General features: G+C 43.9%; 1 protein-coding gene across 1 annotated transcript; it reads right to left on the bottom strand.

Annotated features, from left to right (window-relative positions):
* Positions 1–1607: 1607 nt before the first annotated feature.
* On the bottom strand, positions 1608–3733 carry LOC106545580 (proton-coupled zinc antiporter SLC30A1). The gene is made up of 2 exons (XM_014062195.2): positions 3129–3733; positions 1608–2338 (listed from the first exon to the last, which is right to left on the bottom strand). The coding sequence occupies exons 1-2, from the start codon at positions 3661–3663 to the stop codon at positions 1677–1679; spliced, it is 1197 nt and encodes a 398-aa protein (XP_013917670.2). The 5' UTR covers positions 3664–3733; the 3' UTR covers positions 1608–1676.
* Positions 3734–20266: the final 16533 nt, after the last annotated feature.

Raw genomic sequence — 20266 nt, 5'->3', positions numbered from 1 at the left:
TGGAAGCTCCTTTTGATTTAATCTCTTCGATTACTTTTCATTACTTTTGGGGGAGCCGGGAGAGGAGGAATGCAATAAGTCTCGTTTCGGTGCCTGGGATCAACGCTAAAAATAAAAGGGAGGGAGGGGAGGGGAGGGAGAAGAAGGGAGGGAGAAGGGAAGGGGAAAAGGGGAGGAAGGGAAGGAAGGAAGGAGAGAGGGAGAGATGGTGGGAGGCGAGAGGGAGAGAGGAAGGAAGGTGAGAGGGAAGGAGGGAAGGTGAGTGGGAGGGAAGGAAGAAAGGAAAGAGAGGAAGGAAGGAAAGAGAGGGAGAGATGGATGGAGGGTGGATAGGCGGAAGGAAGGAAGGTGAGAGGAAGGGAGGAAGAAGGAGAGATGGAGGGATGGAGGGAAGGAAGGAAGGTGAGAGGAAGAGAGGGAAGGAAGGAGAGAGGGAGAGATGCTGGAAGGGTGAGAGGAAGGAAGGTGAGAGGGAGGGAGGGAGGAAAAAAGGAAGGATGGAAGGTGAGAGGGGAGGGAGGGAGGGAGAATGATAAAATTAGGCCAGCCCAAACAATTAGACCAGACAGAATTCATGACCAGATGAGCGAAATATACTTTATTGTGAACCCCGGTTAACAAAATTGTGTGCCTGGAAGTACAACTCTCTCGCCGAGAAGTTAAGGCAGATCCATTCTGAGCCTTTTTCTCCACCCATTATGCAGCTGAGGGCTCGGCGGTCTCTTATCTGTCTCTTCCGTGAGCCCCATCTCTTCGCTCCATCTCTTCCCCACGTACTGCTAAACTTACAGAACTAAACCTGGTTAAAACATGATTACCCACAGGGCAGGAAACACCGGGACAGATTTGGGGGCCCAGAGATTTACAGCTTGTGATCCTCATTTTTGACTGTATGAGAGCATAAAAGGCAGCTTGGTGACTTCATTAATTAATTAATTCATTCATTTCATCAGACTTCTTAACTGTCCATCTCCTAGTAGACGGTTGTACATGTTCTCCTCCCCTCCTCCCTTTCTCTCCTCTCCCCTCTCCTCATCCCTTTCTCTCTCCTCTCTTCTCCTCGTCCCTTTCTCTCTCCTCGCCCTCCTCTCCTCTCCTCATCCCTTTCTCTCTCCTCTCTTCTCTTCTCCCCATCCCTTTCTCTCTCCTCGTCCCTCTCTCCTCTCCTCATCCCTTCTCTCTCTCTCTCTATCCCTTTCTCCTCTCCTCATCCCTTTCTCCTCTCCTCATCCCTTTCTCTCTCTTCTCCCCATCCCTTTCTCTCTTCTCTCTTCTCTTCTCCCCGTCCCTTTCTCTCTCCTCGTCCCTCTCTCCTGTCCTCTCCTCATCCCTTTCTCTCTCCTCTCCTCGTCCCTTTCTCTCTTCCTCTCCTCATCCCTTTCTCCTCTCCTCTCCTCATCCCTTTCTCTTCTCCCCATCCCTTTCTCTCTCCTCGTCCTCTCTCCTCTCCTCATCCCTTTCTCTCTCCTCTCCTCGTCCCTTTCTCCTCTCCTCATCCCTTTCTCTCTCTCTCCTTCTCCCTTTCTCTCTCCTTTTCTCATCCCCCTTTCTCCTCTCCCTCATCCCTTTCTCTCTCCTCTCCTCGTCCCTTTCTCTCTCCCCTCCCCTCCCCTCCCCTCTTTCATACACAGGTCTCAAACTCCAGCATCTCTGCAGGATCTGGACACAGCTGCCTCTTATTGGGTCCCTGGCCAGGACACTTCCCGCCGTTCCTTATTTGGGCCCACCCCCAAGTTCGGTTCCACCGTGACGGCGTGGACACCATGTTCACAGAACACTTGCTTGACCCTCTGAATCACCGACTCGAAAGCGGCCACGTCGAGACAGACCACCTGGGCCGTGGCCACCAAACGGCTGCCGCCGTCCAGCTGCCAGACCCGGAGCTCCCGCACGGCGACCACCCCTTCCGTGGCGTGGAGGTGTCTCTCCAGGAGCCACAGGTCCAGGTCTTCTGGCGTGGCTTGGAGGAGGACCAAGGCGGAGGCCCGCACGGTGGGCCAGATTACGCACAGGAAGGCCACGGCGACCACCATCGCCAGTCCGGGATCCACGTAGAGCATCCAACAGTCCACGGACAGAGGTTGCAGGACGTCAGACGTTCCCCAAGATTGACACGGATTCTTTGGGCAGGGACGGAGACACGTCGCGTGTCCTGGGCACGGAGTCCACCAGAGGTGGATTGTGAGCGAATGCAGGAAGACCGCCACGGGGGCAAAACAAGCCACCATCCATCTGAGATAAAGCCTCCGCCACGGTCCTGCGGCCAACGCAGTATTTCCCTCCTTCTCTTTGACCAGCCACGGTTGACTGTTGGTGGACAATCCGTGGCCCAGAAGATCTGTTTGAGGAAGACAGAACAAGATTAAAACCAGCCTGGGAGAATTTCATGCAGGGCAAGGATGATAAAAATGGTGGATTTAAGTCCTGGATCGCGTATTTCTTCTGGCAACCAAGATATCGGTGGCCATGATTAAACCTCTCTGGCTAGAGAACGCTACAGCCGTCCCCGACTTACGACCACGACTGAGCCCAGCGTTTCTAAGCGAGACAGTTGCCCAGTGGAATTTTGCCCCATTTAATGACCTGTCTTGTCACGCTCATTAAGTGAATCACTTAATGGTTGTTAAATGAGTCACAACAGTTGTGAAACAAATCGTGCTTGTCGGAAGGTCGCAAAAAGGGGAGCATGTGAGCCTGGGGATACCGCAACCGTCGTAAATACGAGTCCATTGCCAAGGATCTGAATTTGGACCAGGGGGACGCTGCTAAAACACAAATCGTGCTTCTCACTGAATGCCCGTTGCCCCCGCGGGCAGAGTCACCGAACAACTGTGTTTCTGCAGTGCCTCCTTTAACCACAGTAGCCAAGAAGGTCGTAAAATGGGGCAAAACTCACTTAGTGCCACAAATCTGGGGCTCGGCCGTGCCTGAACTAAATGCAGTTTTTCCAATGAGGAAAAAAAAAAGAGAGTTACCCCTTCCACCACCACCCTCTCTTTTAAAATGTAATTTAAAATTATATTTTTTGTATCTGCTAAGAGCATCACAATTTAGCATTGTTTTGAATTGAGACACGCCTGGCCTCCTTGGTTCCTCGCGCACGTATTTGCACCCCCGTGCAAACCTACCTTCCGTTTCCTGCTTCGCCGTTGGCATCAGCCTCTGCCGGCCACAGCAGGGCCCGACGTCCATCTTCGCGGGTGCCTTCCAGGGCAAACCTTCCCTCGCCAGATGGATGGGGATGGCCAGCGCCCCGATGCCCATCAGCGCCAGCGGGTGCTGGGTGAGCCGGGGCACTGCCAACCTCCGAAGGCCCTCGGCCACCAGAGCCAGGTACAATGCGCTCAGCAAGATGGCGCTGACCAGCGTGCCGGCGACGGGCGCTCGCAACCACCCAAAGGTGTTCTTCCAGCTGGCGTAAGCGCCTTCCGCGCCGAGGCGGGCGTCCATCGCGCGGACCGCCAAGGCCAGCACGCCTTCCAAGGTGTGGAAGGCACAGGTCTGCAGAAGGAGTGAGGCTGTCAGGCGGCTACCCACCATCTCCGCCAGGAAGAGAGTGACCAACAGGTAGAGCTGCCCCGTCGGGAAACCTGGGCTGCCCACCAACCAAGAAGGCAGGAAGGCAAGCGACATTCCCGCTGTTTTTCTCAACTCGGGTGCCATCCGCAGCTTCCAGTCTTCGGCCCTGGACCTCTCCCCCCCCCCCACACCCCCCAGCTCTGGCCTTTCCTGCCCCCTTTCTTATCAACACCGCCTGTGGGCCTCTTGGCTGTGCTGTGGGTCTCCCGGCTTCTCGTTCCCAGGAGGATTTAATCGGCAGCTGCCGGGGAGTTTGGCAGGAGCCGTGAGTCATGGCACGCAGCCTTGGACGGCCTTCCAAGAGGCCATTCTTTTTAAATTCCCCCCTCTTTTTCTTGGACCCATGCCCGGCTCTCCACCAGCTGCAGAAAGACAGCCAAGGCTTATAAGTATGCAAGGGAGTCTTGCTCAGAACGGAACAGGGAGCTCAAACACGATGGGGGAGTTGCTAGCTGGTTTTAGTAGCCGGTGATTTGATGTATATTATACGTAGCATCTGCACATTTCAGGCTGTCGCTAACGCCAGAGGAAACAGAGTTGGGAAGGACCTTGAAGGATCATCTAGCCCAACCCCCTGCTCCAGCAGGAGAATCCTACCCCATTCCAAACAAATGCTTGTCCAATCTCTTCTTAAAAACCTCCAGTGATGGAGCATCCCGCAGCTTCTGGAGGCAAGTCGTTCCACTGGTTAGTAGTTCTCACTGTCAGGAAATTTCTCCCTGATTTGGGCGACATCAGAAGCCCCCATGGTGTTTCTACAGTCCTTCTCGTGATTGTTGTGTAAAATGAGGACCCAGACTGTGGGACACATTGCATTGTGGGTGTGGGCACCTGTGCGTGCGAGATAAGTGATTTTGGCACACAAGGAGAAAAAGATTAACCATCGCTGATCTATTATTTTGCAATTTTGGACAAGCCCCCCCCCCGCCCCATCCCCGGGGGTGTGCTAGGAGGAAAGAGTTCCTGTAATAGAGAAAGAAGGAAACAGTTTCAAATTTGGGTCAATTTCTTGGCTAAAAAATATCATGTATCCAAACTTTCTCCATTTGTAACATTTAAGCAGAATTCCTAGAAAGCAAAGCAAAGCAAATCAATCCTGGAATTTTTATTTTTTGTCTTAAAAATCTGGGGGGCGGGGAGAGAAATAACAAATATTTGCACGAGGCAAAGGGATGCTGGGCAAGATTGTAACAAGGCGGAAAATGGGCAAGCAAAACATAAAAACACAGAAAAAGGGGCTTGAATTTTAGGTGGGGGCGTTAACCCACCTCAACCCCCCCCACCCTGCAAAGCTAATTAATGAGATCTGAAGTCCAAATCATTTCCCATAGTGTGTGTGTGTAAAAAGAAATCCTAATTTTATTTTATTTATTAAATGTTCAGATTTTCTTTCAACAATGACTATTTTGAGGGTGGGGGGGGGGAGGAACCTGTTGCAAGAAGGGATGATCCCTATCCACCACCCCACCAGCCTGGAAGTGGCTGATGGGACTTGTCACCCAAAGCATCCCGAGTACTGGTAGTTCTCGAGCTACGACCACAATTTTGGGTCCAAAATTTATGTTGCTAAGTGAAAACATTGTTTTCAGTGCCGCCATTGTAAGGCTGGGGGTGGGGGAAGCTAAAGGTAGCTCTCAAGCAAAAGGGGTGAGCACTGGCTGGCAAGTGCATCATGGGATTTGTAGTCCAAAGGGTTTCCAGAGGGGATGAAACCTAGAGAAGGCATTACACTATGAATGCTATGTATTCAAAATGGACAGCGCTTTATATTTATGTGTGTGTGTAGGATGCATAAATGTGTGTGGTGTGTAGATAGATAGACAGACAGACAGACAGACAGATAGATAGATTAGATAGAGATAGATAGATTAGATAGAGATAGATAGATTAGATAGATAGATAGATTAGATAGATAGATTAGATTAGATAAATTAGATAGATAGATCGATTAGATAGAGATAGATAGATAAGATAGATAGATTAGATATAGATAGATAGATAGATTAGATATAGATAGATAGATAGATAGATAGAGATAGATAGATAGATAGAGATAGATAGATAAGATAGATAGATAGATATAGAGCAATAGCAATAGCAGTAGACTTATATACCGCTTTATAGGGCTTTCAGCCCTCTCTAAGCGGTTTACAGAGAGTCAGCAAATTGCCCCCAACAATCTGGGTCCTCATTTTACCCACCTCGGAAGGATGGAAGGCTGAGTCAACCCTGAGCCGGTGAGATTTGAACCGCTGAACTGCTGATCTAGCAGTAGCCTGCAGTGCTGCATTTAACCACTGCGCCACCTCGGCTCTTCTAGAGATAGATAGATAGATAGATAGATAGATAGATAGATAGATAGATAGATAGATGATAGATAGATAGATAGATAGATAGATAGATAGATAGATAGATTAGATAGATAGATAGATAGATAGATAGATAGATAGATAGATTAGATAGATAGATAGATAGATAGATAGATAGATGATAGATTAGATAGATTAGATAGATTAGATAGATAGATAGATAGATAGATAGATAGATTAGATAGATAGATAGATAGATAGATGATAGATAGATAGATAGATAGATAGATAGATAGATAGATAGATAGATAGATAGATAGATAGATAGATAGATAGGACAGGACAGAAAGATGATATAAAATACAGATAAATGATAGACAAATAGATGATAGATAGATGGATGAATGGATGGATGGAATAGATAAAATAGATTACACAGATCAGATATTCTTTTTAAAAATGTTTTTATTGTACATTTTCCTTTATTCTTCATTACAATTTCAATTTTACAACAGCGCTATCTATACAGGTTGTATCAAGTCCTTTTGAAATATATACACCGTGTTATACACCCGAATCGTAACCGTTATTAACCATATAATGTGATCTCTCTTTAAATACATGATATTGTACATTATTTATATAGCTGTGCCATAACACTCTTATGCCTTTATCACTCTATACGAATAGATGTACACCTACAGATAAAGTGGTAATTTAAAAAAAATGGAGTCTACCTAACGATGTAACTTAATTTGTTAATCTTATTTCATTATTTTTTAATCCCTGCCCCCATTATCTAGGCATTTATACAATATTATTTATACAATCCTTTAGAGAAACAAGACCTATTCCTCAATATTGTATAAATGCCTAGATAATAGGGGCAGAGATTAAAAAAAAAAAGAATGAAAGAAGATTAGCAAATTAGAAACAGATATAAAGATATGCAAAAGAATATATATTGCACAGTGTTATAAACCACGATAGATTAAAATGTATAGATTATTCTTTTGAGAGCAGAAATTTCATTTTTAACGTGGGCCAAGGTGTCCATGTTAAAAAAAAGACACGCGCACAGACACGTGATTGCCTCCAATCGCCCTCACCTGTTGGGCGGTGGCACACCTGATGAGCCGCGTGCCTTTCCCGCCAAAGGTCCACCTTGGCTGCTTGGCAAACCCGTCCTTCGGATTGGCTGAGCGGCCTCACCTGTGGCACGCCTGAGGAGCCGCGTGCCTTTCCCGCCGAAGGTCCACCTCGGCTGCGATTGGCCGCTTTGGAAACCCGTCCTTCGGATTGGCTGAGCGGCCTCCATTTCTCCTTCCCCTTCCTCCTCCGAGGGGCGGGGACACTTTAAAAAGTCGGCGGGTTCCTCGGGCTGAGGCAAAAGCGCGGGCGCGGTGCAGAAAGTAGCACGTGTCGCCTTCTCCGCGTCGTCTCTTTTTTTATTCCCCCCCCTCGAAAGAGACGACGCTGCGGGCCGCGGGGAAGAGCAAACCTCCCCTCTCCCTACGGTTTCGCAGATTAGACCGTGAGGTGGCCTCTTGCACGCTGAGGTAAATCCCGGTTTGAGGCTCTTAGACGTGGTGGGATGCTGAGGGGGGAGCTAAGGAATAGCCTTTTCTCGGGGAGTAAGGACGGCGCCTGAGGTGATTTTAGCTTATTCTCGGGGAGTAAGGACGGCGCCGGAGGTGAATTTAGCCTATTCTCAGGGAGTAAGGACGGCGCCTGAGGTGAATTTAGCCTATTCTCAGGGAGTAAGGACGGCGCCTGAGGTGAATTTAGCTTATTCTCGGGGAGTAAGGACGGCGCCTGAGGTGAATTTAGCCTAGTCTCAGGGAGTAAGGACGGCGCCTGAGGTGAATTTAGCCTAGTCTCGGGGAGTAAGGACGGCGCCTGAGGTGAATTTAGCCTAGTCTCAGGGAGTAAGGACGGCGCCTGAGGTGAATTTAGCCTATTCTCAGGGAGTAAGGACGGCGCCGGAGGTGAATTTAGCCTTTTCTGAGCGAGTAAGGATGGCACCTGAGGTGATTTTAACCATATTTCCTCAGGAGTAAAACGCCAGTGGTGGCTGAGGTAATACCTCACGGGTGCCTTATTTAAAGGACTCCCAACGCCACAGCTCCCCTATGCTGAGTTACCGCAGTCCCACTTTCCCTCGGGGAAATAAGGCAAAAACGTCTGGGTCCAAAAGAATTTTAACCAAGGCTCGGGTTTTTAGGACTTAAAATGGTGGAACTAGGCAGAATCTGAGATAATCTCAGCTGTGTCCTGTTCACCCCAGACAAGTAACCGTTAAAAGTAGCTTAAAAGGAGGAATATAGCTGAGGCAATTTTAACCAGGTGCAGTTAAAAGGGCTAAACTACCACAGGTGAATGTAAGTGTTAAAATTAGCTGAAAGGCAAAATTGCTTCAGTCCCTGCAGGTGACCTGACTTTGTTTAATAAATTTAAACTCTTGGGACATGAGAAAAAATTTTTTTAGCCCAGGTTCAGGTCCTTAAAAGAAAACATGCAGAGGACTAGTTACTTCAAGTAACTAAAGGTGTAAAAGTGAACTAAAATTACTTTGGGTCCAGGAGTTGACTTTGCTTTCCTGAAATAGTCCAATCTTGAGGCCTAAGGTAATTTTTAGCCAAAATTTATTTTTTTTAGAATAAAATACTAGTGGAACCTGAGGTAATCTCACCCATGTCCTTTTAAAAAGGACCAAACCACCATAGGGGAGTCATAATTAAAAATTACCTTTGGAGCTGACCTTGATTTCAGGAATAAAGTGAATTTTTAGGACCTGAGGTAATTTAAGTCAAGGCTCAAGTTCTTCAATTCCTTGGCCAAATAAAATATACATAAGCGTGTGGATGACTGACTACTTCGAGTAAAGGCAAAAGTTTAAAATTAGTTCAAATTCAGGGATTGACCTTGTTCTTAGAAATAGTCAATTCTGGGGACCTGAGATAATTCTAGCTAGCCAAGGCTCAAGTCCTTAAAACATGTAGAGGACTAGCTACTTGAAGGAACTAATGGCAAAAGTTACCTAAAATTGCATCAGGTCTGGGAACTGACCTGACTTTCTTGCAGGAAGGTAAATTAAAGCAATTTTAGGGATGCCTTCCAGTTCCGGGAGAGTAAGAGAAACTCCTGGAGCTGGAGGTCATATCTGCACCAAGGTGGCGCAGTGGTTAGAGTGCAATAATAATAATAATAACAGTAGACTTATATACCGCTTCATAGGGCTTTCAGCCCTCTCTAAGCGGTTTACAGAGTCAGCATATTGCCCCCAACAACAATCCGGGTCCTCATTTCACCCACCTCGGAAGGATGGAAGGCTGAGTCAACCCTGAGCCGGTGGGATTTGAACCGCTGAACTGCTGATCTAGCAGTCAGCCTGCAGTGCTGCATTTAACCACTGCGCCACCTTGGCTCAAAGAGTGCAGTACTGCAGGCCACTTCAGCTGACTGTTATCTGCAGTTCAGCGGTTCAAATCTCACTGGCTCAGGGTTGACTCAGCCTTCCATCCTTCCGAGGTGGGTGAAATGAGGACCCAGACTGTGGGGGTGATAAGCTGACTCTGTAAACCGCTTAGAGAGGGCTGAAAGCCCTATGAAGCGGTATATAAGTCTAACTGCTATTGCTATTTGGGAACAGTAAAAACTAGTGGTATTCTCGAGGGCACAACTTTCCAATTCATTGTATCTTGCCTTCTTTCACTCGTAGGGTAAAGAACATAAAAGCAGCTTTGTAAAATTGATGAATTGCTTTTCTAGTCTCTGGACATCAGGTGGTCATTTGGTGATGTTATTTTATTTTATTATTATTTCACAGGCACTCTACACGAAGGGAATCACCTCAGACAAGCCGTCGAAGACATCAAAGCTAAGTCAAAGGTTTACTAACTTTTCAGTGCTGGGTTTAACCAAGAGGACTGACAGGTACTATCGGCAACATAGGTGGTTTATGACTGTAAAAACCTTTGGGGCTTGCTATAAAGCTTACCTTAAGGCTGTGATGGCGAACCCAAGGCATGCGTGTGCGAAGTGGCATGCGGAGCCATGTCGCCTGGCTTGTGTGGTGTTGGCCATTCCTTTCGGGTTTCTGGTGCACATGCCCGCATGACAATCAGCTGACCTTTGTGCGTGTGGCACTGCCGGAAACTGGAAAAGCCGGGTTTCCGTTTTCCGGCGTGAGCGTGCACACTGGCCAGCTGACCGCAAGCCCATAACCGGCAGTCTAGCTGGCTGTTGCACCTGCACCTGCTGGAAACCAGTAGAGGAACAGGCGATGTCGCACATGCCAAGTGACATGGCTCCGCATGGCACTTTAGGCATGCATACCATAGGTTTGCAGAAGTTGCGCCCTAAGGCATGCTTTAGCAAAGTTTTTTTTGAGGGGGGGGAATGCAAAGTAATGTAACAAAAGTAAAACGTATAAACAATTTCGGATGGGAAATCATTTTAGCCACTGGCTGTGGTAGAACCAGAGCCCCCCCCCTCTCCACAAGCATGCCCCATATCAATACAGTGTGGGGATAGGGGTGATGGCCCCCCCATGTGGAGGTCATTCAGTCCCTGAACACCCACACTGAAGAGACTCATACCGGACAGCCTCTCGGGGGTTTCCACTGGGTGACCCTTTCAGTCCCTGAGCGAGCAAGTGAGGGCGAATCAACCTGGAGGAGGCAATGGGCGCTCAGCCGCAAGCCTCCTCCAGTCCCTGAGGACCCCCTCGGTACTCCGACTGGAAGGGGATCCTTCTGGCTCACCCCCCCCTCTCCCACCTTCTCATTCTGAGAAAGAAGGCCACAGTACCAGTCAGACTTCTTAAGAGCTGAAAGTGAAGTTAGTGATGAACAAAGGAGAAGATTTGCGGCTTGCGGTTTGAGAGGTCCTTAGTGTTCTCTGAGCTTGGTAGTTTCTTTCGCAGAGGCTTTGTTATTTAGGGAATATCAGTGCTAGGGAGAGAGTGAGGTTTGTTCTCAGCTTGCTTTCCAGTGGCTTGTGGTTTCAGTGTTGTTAAAAATGGTCTTTAGAGATTCTTTGATTGGACTACTTGTTGATTCGTGTTGTTAGCTGCTGAGCAGGTGTTTTGGTCCTTTTGATTCCTTTTGGGCTTCTTGATGGCCACTTGTGCACAGAGATAGATATTGTTTATGTCTATGTGGCTGCTGACGGTTAATTTGTCAGAGTGCCAGGCGTTTAGAAATTTCAGATGGTTGAGTGTCTTGGAAGGTTGTGAAACTAAGGAGTTTTCCCATTGTAGTTTGATTCGTAGTTGGTGCTATGATTGATAATATATTTTGTACTTTTCTCCACAGGTTATAGTTTTCATGCCTGGCATAATTTGGCCATGGCGATGGTTCTTAGAACCAGACAGAGAAATAAATATTATAGTTTCTTGCCTGGTGTAATATGGCCATGGCGATGGTTCTTAGAACCGGACACAGAATTATATATTATAGTTTCCTTGCCTGGTGTAATATGGCCATGGCGATGGTTCTTAGAACCAGACACAGAATTATATATTATAGTTTCTTGCCTGGTGTAATATGGCCATGGCGATGGTTCTTAGAACCAGACAGAGAAATAAATATTATAGTTTCTTGCCTGGTGCAATATGGCCATGGCGATGGTTCTTAGAACCGGACAGAGTAATAAATATTATAGTTTCTTGCCTGGTGTAATATGGCCATGGTGATGGTTCTTAGAACCAGACAGAGAAATAAATATTATAGCTTCTTGCCTGGTGTAATATGGCCATGGCGATGGTTCTTAGAACCAGACAGAGTAATAAATATTATAGTTTCTTGCCTGGTGTAATATGGCCATGGCGATGGTTCTTAGAACCGGACACAGAATTATATATTATAGTTTCCTTGCCTGGTGTAATATGGCCATGGCGATGGTTCTTAGAACCAGACAGAGAAATAAATATTATAGTTTCTTGCCTGGTGTAATATGGCCATGGCGATGGTTCTTAGAACCAGACACAGAATTAAATATTATAGTTTCTTGCCTGGTGTAATATGGCCATGGCGATGGTTCTTAGAACCAGACAGAGTAATAAATATTATAGTTTCTTGCCTGGTGTAATATGGCCATGGCGATGGTTCTTAGAACCAGACAGAGTAATAAATATTATAATTTCTTGCCTGGTGTAATATGGCCATGGCGATGGTTCTTAGAACCAGACAGAGTAATAAATATTATAGTTTCTTGCCTGGTGTAATATGGCCATGGCGATGGTTCTTAGAACCAGAGAAATAAATATTATAGTTTCTTGCCTGGTGTAATATGGCCATGGCGATGGTTCTTAGAACCGGACAGAGTAATAAATATTATAGTTTCTTGCCTGGTGTAATATGGCCATGGCGATGGTTCTTAGAACCAGAGAAATAAATATTATAGTTTCTTGCCTGGTGTAATATGGCCATGGCGATGGTTCTTAGAACCGGACAGAGTAATAAATATTATAGTTTCTTGCCTGGTGTAATATGGCCATGGCGATGGTTCTTAGAACCGGACAGAGTAATAAATATTATAGTTTCTTGCCTGGTGTAATATGGCCATGGCGATGGTTCTTAGAACCAGACAGAGAAATAAATATTATAGTTTCTTGCCTGGTGTAATATGGCCATGGCGATGGTTCTTAGAACCAGACAGAGAAATAAATATTATAGTTTCTTGCCTGGTGTAATATGGCCATGGCGATGGTTCTTAGAACCAGACACAGAATTAAATATTATAGTTTCTTGCCTGGTGTAATATGGCCATGGCGATGGTTCTTAGAACCAGACACAGAATTAAATATTATAGCTTCTTGCCTGGTGTAATATGGCCATGGCGATGGTTCTTAGAACCAGACAGAGTAATAAATATTATAGTTTCTTGCCTGGTGTAATATGGCCATGGCGATGGTTCTTAGAACCGGACAGAGTAATAAATATTATAGTTTCTTGCCTGGTGTAATATGGCCATGGCGATGGTTCTTAGAACCAGACACAGAATTAAATATTATAGCTTCTTGCCTGGTGTAATATGGCCATGGCGATGGTTCTTAGAACCAGACAGAGTAATAAATATTATAGTTTCTTGCCTGGTGTAATATGGCCATGGCGATGGTTCTTAGAACCGGACAGAATAATAAATATTATAGTTTCTTGCCTGGTGTAATATGGCCATGGCGATGGTTCTTAGAACCAGACAGAGAAATAAATATTATAGTTTCTTGCCTGGTGTAATATGGCCATGGCGATGGTTCTTAGAACCGGACAGAATAATAAATATTATAGTTTCTTGCCTGGTGTAATATGGCCATGGCGATGGTTCTTAGAACCAGACAGAGTAATAAATATTATAGTTTCTTGCCTGGTGTAATATGGCCATGGCGATGGTTCTTAGAACCAGACAGAGTAATAAATATTATAGTTTCTTGCCTGGTGTAATATGGCCATGGCGATGGTTCTTAGAACCAGACAGAGAAATAAATATTATAGTTTCTTGCCTGGTGTAATATGGCCATGGCGATGGTTCTTAGAACCGGACAGAAAACCTCAATGGCTCATTTTAATGCTAGGCATGGCTGTTGAAGGATTATAGATTTTATAGATTTCCTGCCTGGCATAATTTGGCCATGGCGATGGTTCTTGGAACTTGAGAAGGCCCCACAAGGACAATTGCTTGCAGTTACATTTTCGCGCCCATGTTAGCCTGAGCTATCCTGGGCATTCTTTCTCGGCTGGCCCTGTGCTCGCCCTTGCCCCCTCGTCACTGGTCAACTTTCCTTCCTCCCTGCTACGTGATCACGGCCAATTCACCCAGGGAAACCTACTTCTGCCCAATTGGTATTGCAGGACAATTAAAGGCCAAGTCAATCCCTGTGCCGAGGGATTGGCCTCTGCCTCCTCGGTGGAGGGCAGTGGCCTCGGGCACCGGAGAGTCGGGAGGCAGGGCGATGGGATCTGGAGAGGCCCACCGGTGGCGGTCTGGCACCATGCTTCTCCCACTGCTGCCCCTGACCTTTGCATTTAGCCCTGAACTCCACTTCCCACGCTGCAGGCCACCTTGCCCCCCCTCAAGGTCTCCTGTGCTGGGTTAGAGGTGTTTCGGGGCTCATGCAAAGTTCGGGGCAGCAACGGGAGAGGTGTGGTGCCAGACCCCCCCTGTGGGTCTTTCCAGAACCCAACGTTCTGTCCCCTGCCTCTCTGGCGCCCGAGGCCTCTACCATCCATTGAGAAGGCAGAGACCAATCGCTCGGCGCGGGCATTGGCTGGCATTTAGTTTTCCTGCACTGCGAATTGGCCATTATTAAGTCTCCCCGGGTGTAAATCGGCTGTGATCATGCAGCTGTGGGGGAGGGGGGGAGGACAGTGGACCCCAGTGGCCAGGGATGGCCAATAATTGCCCAAGCTAGGTCAGATGCTATGGGGGGACATGGGTGCGAAAATCTCGCTGCGTTCAATTGTCCCATTCCAGCCCATGAAGGGGAGTTGGTCAAATCATTGGCGATGGGTGCATCAATATGCCAAATTCTGTATAAACATAAGGACCCCCCCCTCATAGGCAGGGTGGATTCCCTTCTCTTACAGGTCGTCTTGAATTTGCAACTGTTTATAACAATTGTTATTTACAACACACCCTGTCAAAAGCCACTTGCAACTCAAAGACCTTTCTGATCGACAAGCTCAGTGTCTTAGCCCCTGAGCCACATAAAGCCATAAGTCAGGAACTACATGTAATAGTTGTTTGCAATTTAGAGGTCACCCAATTGTCAACAAGCTGCAAGTCAGCCCTGCAAGGTAGACCAGAGAGGAAACGCAACTACAGGTGAGCTATAGTAATTCTACTTTATTGGGAAGCTATTGTAAAAACCTTTATTTAACAACTGTCTCATTTAGTAACCCTAACCCTGCCAGAACTTCCATTTTGAGGCTGGCTGCAAACCTGAATCTTCTGTGGCATCATCCTATGGGCCAGACCATAATATCTCAGAGCTGCTTCTCCATCTGGCCTCCCTTGCTTGTTGCTTCTTTGCTATCTTTGCAGATGGACCCTGGAAGGGTGTTTTGAGGACTCTGTTCAAAAGCAGGAGGAACCTTCTACACCGTTGAGAACGTCTCTCTACCTCAACCAAGACAGCCAAGCTACACAGAAAGGACCTCTCCGGCGGCCCTTCAAGCAGCGGACTCCAGGAACCGGCGGGGATGCTGAGTGAAATGATGACGAAGAGGCTTCGTACGGTCCTCCTTGCGATCTTCTGCATCTCAGCAACCTTGACCGACACCGGCAAGTCTTCATTCCCTGGTAGAACCTTCACCTGCCGTGAATCCACCTTCCCACCGCCATGGATTCACGCAAGGTGTGTTTGAATAGCTCCGCGGACATAAAAGTCCACCTTTTGATGGCCTTCTCCCTCTTCTTTCTTCCTCAGGTTTGGATGGAAAGGCTTCCGTGTTCCCCAAGCTTCCTGCCAACTCCTACGTCCTCCTTGAAGCGCAACCTTGATCGACGCGACAGCTTGACTCTGTGTCTCCGCTTCTTCACCGACTTCACCCGCCGCGTCTTCCTCTTCTCGACGGCTTCCCGAGACGACGACAACGAGATCTTCCTCCGGCGAACACCCCCCCCCCATGGTTTTGAGAGGTGGGTGGTTGGTGAGTGCACCATTTTCACGATGCCCAACCTCACAGATACCATCCACTGGGAATCTTTCTGTACCGCTTGGGATTCGGCTACTGGGATAATCCAGCTTTGGACTGCCAAAGAGTTTGAGACCCAGTTGACTGTGGCCTCAGACCCGTTGCTGGACTGGACCTCCCTGAAGTTTGAAACCCAAGGCGACATTCTGACGGAGCCCCTGGGAAGCCTTCAGTGCCAAGAGCGGCAGTTTCAACAATATATACCTAACTGCGAACACTGGTAAAAGGGATTGTTTGTAGTTTTCAAGTACTTATTTGCAAAGATTCATGCTTGTTATTGTTTCTACTGAAAATAGATTCTTTTAAACCAGTATTATGCGGAAAAAGTACCTTGTTCTGTTCCCACACCCCATCCTTTACTTTCAATGCAGTGAGAAAAAAATATAAGTTATCATTATGAGGAAATACTCTTTTTTTTTAATTAAGAGTTTTTATTTTTAGACAGACGAAACGTAAAATATAAAACCATCTTCAATTACATACAGCGTGTCAATTAGTTATAAGTTTTTTGTGCATCCTTTCCATATTCCTCACAATTTATTTTAAAACCACATATTATCAATCAAATATATATGTGTACATTATTATCATTGAACATCATTTATTTGACTATAACTATTATTCCTTCATTTTAAACGAGATATTCTAGATATTGAATTCATTTATATTATAACAATTCATTACATGATCTGAAATCTCTCCAATAATAATGTATCTTTACATTATATTCTGTATCACTCTATAATTCTTGTATTATAAAATTGTTTCTATTGAAAATAGATTCCTTGTAACCAGTATTAAAGTACCTTGTTCTATTCCCACACCCCATCCTTTACTTTCAATGCAGTGAGAAAAAAATATAGGTTATCATTATGAGGAAATACTCTTTTTTTTAATTAAGAGTTTTTATTTTTAGACAGACGAAACATAAAATATAAAACCATCTTCAATTACATACAGCGTGTCAATTAGTTACAAGTTTTTTGCGCATCCTTTCCATATTCCTCACTTACAATTTATCTTAAAACCACATATTATCAATCAAATATATATATGTATACATTACTATCATTGAACGTCATTTATTTGACTATAACTATTATTCCTTCATTTTAAACGAGATATTCTAGATATTGAATTCATTTATATTATAACAATTCATTACATGATCTGAAATCTCTCCAATAATAATGTATCTTTACATTATATTCTGTATCACTCTATAATTCTTGTATTATAAAATTGTTTCTACTGAAAATAGATTCCTTGTAACCAGTATTAAAGTACCTTGTTCTATTCCCACACCCCATCCTTTACTTTCAATGCAGTGAGAAAAAAATATAGGTTATTATGAGGAAATACTCTTTCTTTCTTAAGAGTTTTTATTTTTAGACAGACGAAACATAAAATATAAAACCATCTTCAATTACATACAGCGTGTCGATTAATTACAAGTTTTTTGTGCATCCTTTCCATATTCCTCACTTACAATTTATATTAAAACCACATATTATCAATCAAATATATATATGTATACATTATTATCATTGTACGTCATTTATTTTACTATAACTATTATTCCTTCATTTTAAACGAGATATTCTAGATATTGAATTCATTTATATTATAACAATTCATTACATGATCTGAAATCTATCTAATAATAATAATGTATCTTTACATTATATTCTGTATCACTTTATAATTCTTGTATTATAAAATTGTTTCTACTGAAAATAGATTCTTTTTAACCAGTATTAGGCGGAAAAAGTACCTTGTTCTATTCCCACACCCCATCCTTTACTTTCAATGCAGTGAGCAAAAAATATAGGTTATCATTATGAGGAAATACTCTTTCTTTATTAAGAGTTTTTATTTTTAGACAGACGAAACATAAAATATAAAACCATCTTCAATTACATACAGCGTGTCGATTAGTTACAAGTTTTTTGTGCATCCTTTCCATATTCCTCACTTACAATTTATATTAAAACCACATATTATCAATCAAATATATATATGTATACATTATTATCATTGTACGTCATTTATTTTACTATAACTATTATTCCTTCATTTTAAACAAGATATTCTAGATATTGAATTCATTTATATTATAACAATTCATTACATGATCTGAAATCTCTCCAATAATAATGTATCTTTACATTATAATGTATCTTTACATTATATTCTGTATCACTCTATAATTCTTGTATTATAAAATTGTTTCTACTGAAAATAGATTCTTTTTAACCAGTATTAAAGTACCTTGTTCTATTCCCACACCCCATCCTTTACTTTCAATGCAGTGAGAAAAAAAATATAGGTTATCATTCTGAGGAAATACTCTTGAGGGACCCAAATTTGAATTTTTAATCCTTATCCTGAACTAGGAAGATTGGGGCATTTTGTTGAGTTTTGCCCTGTGTGGTTCCTTACAGGGCCAGTTTTTTCTTTCAATATAAGAATCTTTTTTCCCCCCAAACAGATCTGTAAACCTTTGGACTTTTCATACTTCAATTCAAAGGAAACTTTCTGAATTGTGTCTTTTTGTGTGTTTAAAATGTGTGCCTATTTTGATCAGCAATATTGTTATCCGGGGTGGAGAGGTAATTTAGTATTTCTGTTGTTAAAAAAGGGGGGGATTTTCTGTCCTTTTAATTTTTGAGTTTTTTTTTCTTAGGCTGTGCCAAATGGATAAGTCTCATTTTTTTTCCTGTCCGTTGACAAATTCTGTAAGAAATAAATTACCGTATGTGCCCTTTGGTGTTGTGTGAATGGTCATTCAGACATACTTTCTATAACTCCTGGTCACTCTTGTCTTCTAAACAAATAAAATAAAAACAGAATCACAACCTCACTTCTGTCCTACAAGATCGTCTATAATAAATCCTGCTGTGCTTTTGATTTTCCTTGTTGTGTTTTCATTTTTGTTTCCATTGGTATATCAAAAAATATTTTATTAGAAATATTCTCATGATGATGCAAAATGGGCCACTGGAGCAGAGGAGGTATTCAACAGGTTCTGACCAGTTCTGGAGAACCAGTAGTGGAAATTTTGAGTAGTTCAGAGAACCAGCAAATACCACCTCTGGCTGCCCCCCCCTCTATTTTTTTGCACACACAAAAGTTTGGAGCTTGAGTTTGTGTATCTATTGTTTGCCCATGTGTTATTGCGATTGAAGCTGAAGAAGTCATTGACAGGTAAGGACATTGTAGCCGACAATTCCTGCAACCAACCAGCCTATAAAACCGCCAGCTATCTGCCAGCCCTTCGAGGTAGACCACAGAGGAGAAACGACCAGATGAACTATAGTAATTTGGTTTTATTGTAAAGCTACATTAACAGAATTTGGCAAGGCTGCAAGGACATCTCTGTTGTTTTTACACCCTAAGAAACGAGGAGATACTTTTCCTGTACTTTCTCTACCTACCTCTATCCGCATCTTTCTATGTCTTCTGTTCATCTATCTCCATCCATCCATCCACATTTATCTGTATATCTATCTAATCTATCTCGTGTCTCTCAAAATCTCTGCCTGCCTGCCTATCTACCTATCTATCTACCTCCATCTGCATCTGTCTCTCTTCTGTCTGTTCATCTATATATCCATATCCATCCATCCACATATTTATCTGTATATCTAATCTATCTCATGTCTGTATATAATCTCTGCCTATTTACCTATCTACCTACCTCCATCCACATCTTTTATTAACAAACACGTAAAATACACAGAAAACTTAGATGTACACCACATTTACACAATACAATACGAACAGAAGCTTCCTGTTCTTTCTAAGCAATTATCAATCAATACCGCTCACCTTTCCCCTCCATCCGCATCTTTCTATGTCTTCTGTCTGTGTTCATCTGTATCTCCATCCATCCATATATTTATCTGTATATCTAATCTATCATGTCTGTCTATAATTGCCTGCCTGCCTATCTATCTACCTACCTTCATCTGCATCTTTCTATGTCTTCTGTGTGTCTGTCTGTTCATCTGCATCCATCCATCCATCCATCCATCCATCCATATATTTATCTGTATATCTAATCTATCTCATGGCTGTCTATAATTGCCTGCCTATCTATCTATCTATCTATCTATCTATCTATCTATCTATCTATCTATCTATCTATCTATCTATCTACCTTCATCTGCATCTTTCTATGTCTTCTGTGTGTCTGTCTGTTCATCTGTATCTATCTCCATCCATCCATCCATATATTTATCTGTATATCTAATCTATCTCATGGCTGTCTATAATATCTTCCTGCCTGCCTATCTACCTACCTCCATCTGCATCTTTATCTTTTGTGTGTGTGTGTGTCATCTATCTTTATCTATCTATCTATCTATCTATCTATCTATCTATCTATCTATCTATCTATCTATCTATCTATCTATGTATTGAGCATGTTGCCTATACAATAGACAAGATGCATTTATCATGGTGGAAATCAGGATAGATGACACACCACATAAAATTTAAAACAGAATTCAAATACATTTACAAAACAAGCTAAATCTGTGAGATCCGAGGCACGGCCTGTCATAAATGATCGGGCCGACACGCTAAAATTCCACAAAATAGGACTGAAGCAATAAAGAGCCACAAAATCATTACAACTGAGTGTGTAGAGTAAGAGATAGTGGCCCATCACGGGAC

This window comes from Thamnophis sirtalis, unplaced genomic scaffold (genome assembly GCF_051295495.1).
Source record: "Thamnophis sirtalis isolate CommonGarterSnake01/CBP01778 unplaced genomic scaffold, rThaSir2_p1.2 scaffold_2, whole genome shotgun sequence".
In the NCBI taxonomy this organism is placed as follows: Eukaryota; Metazoa; Chordata; class Lepidosauria; order Squamata; family Natricidae; genus Thamnophis; species Thamnophis sirtalis.
This window is presented reverse-complemented; position numbering and strand designations above follow the sequence as displayed.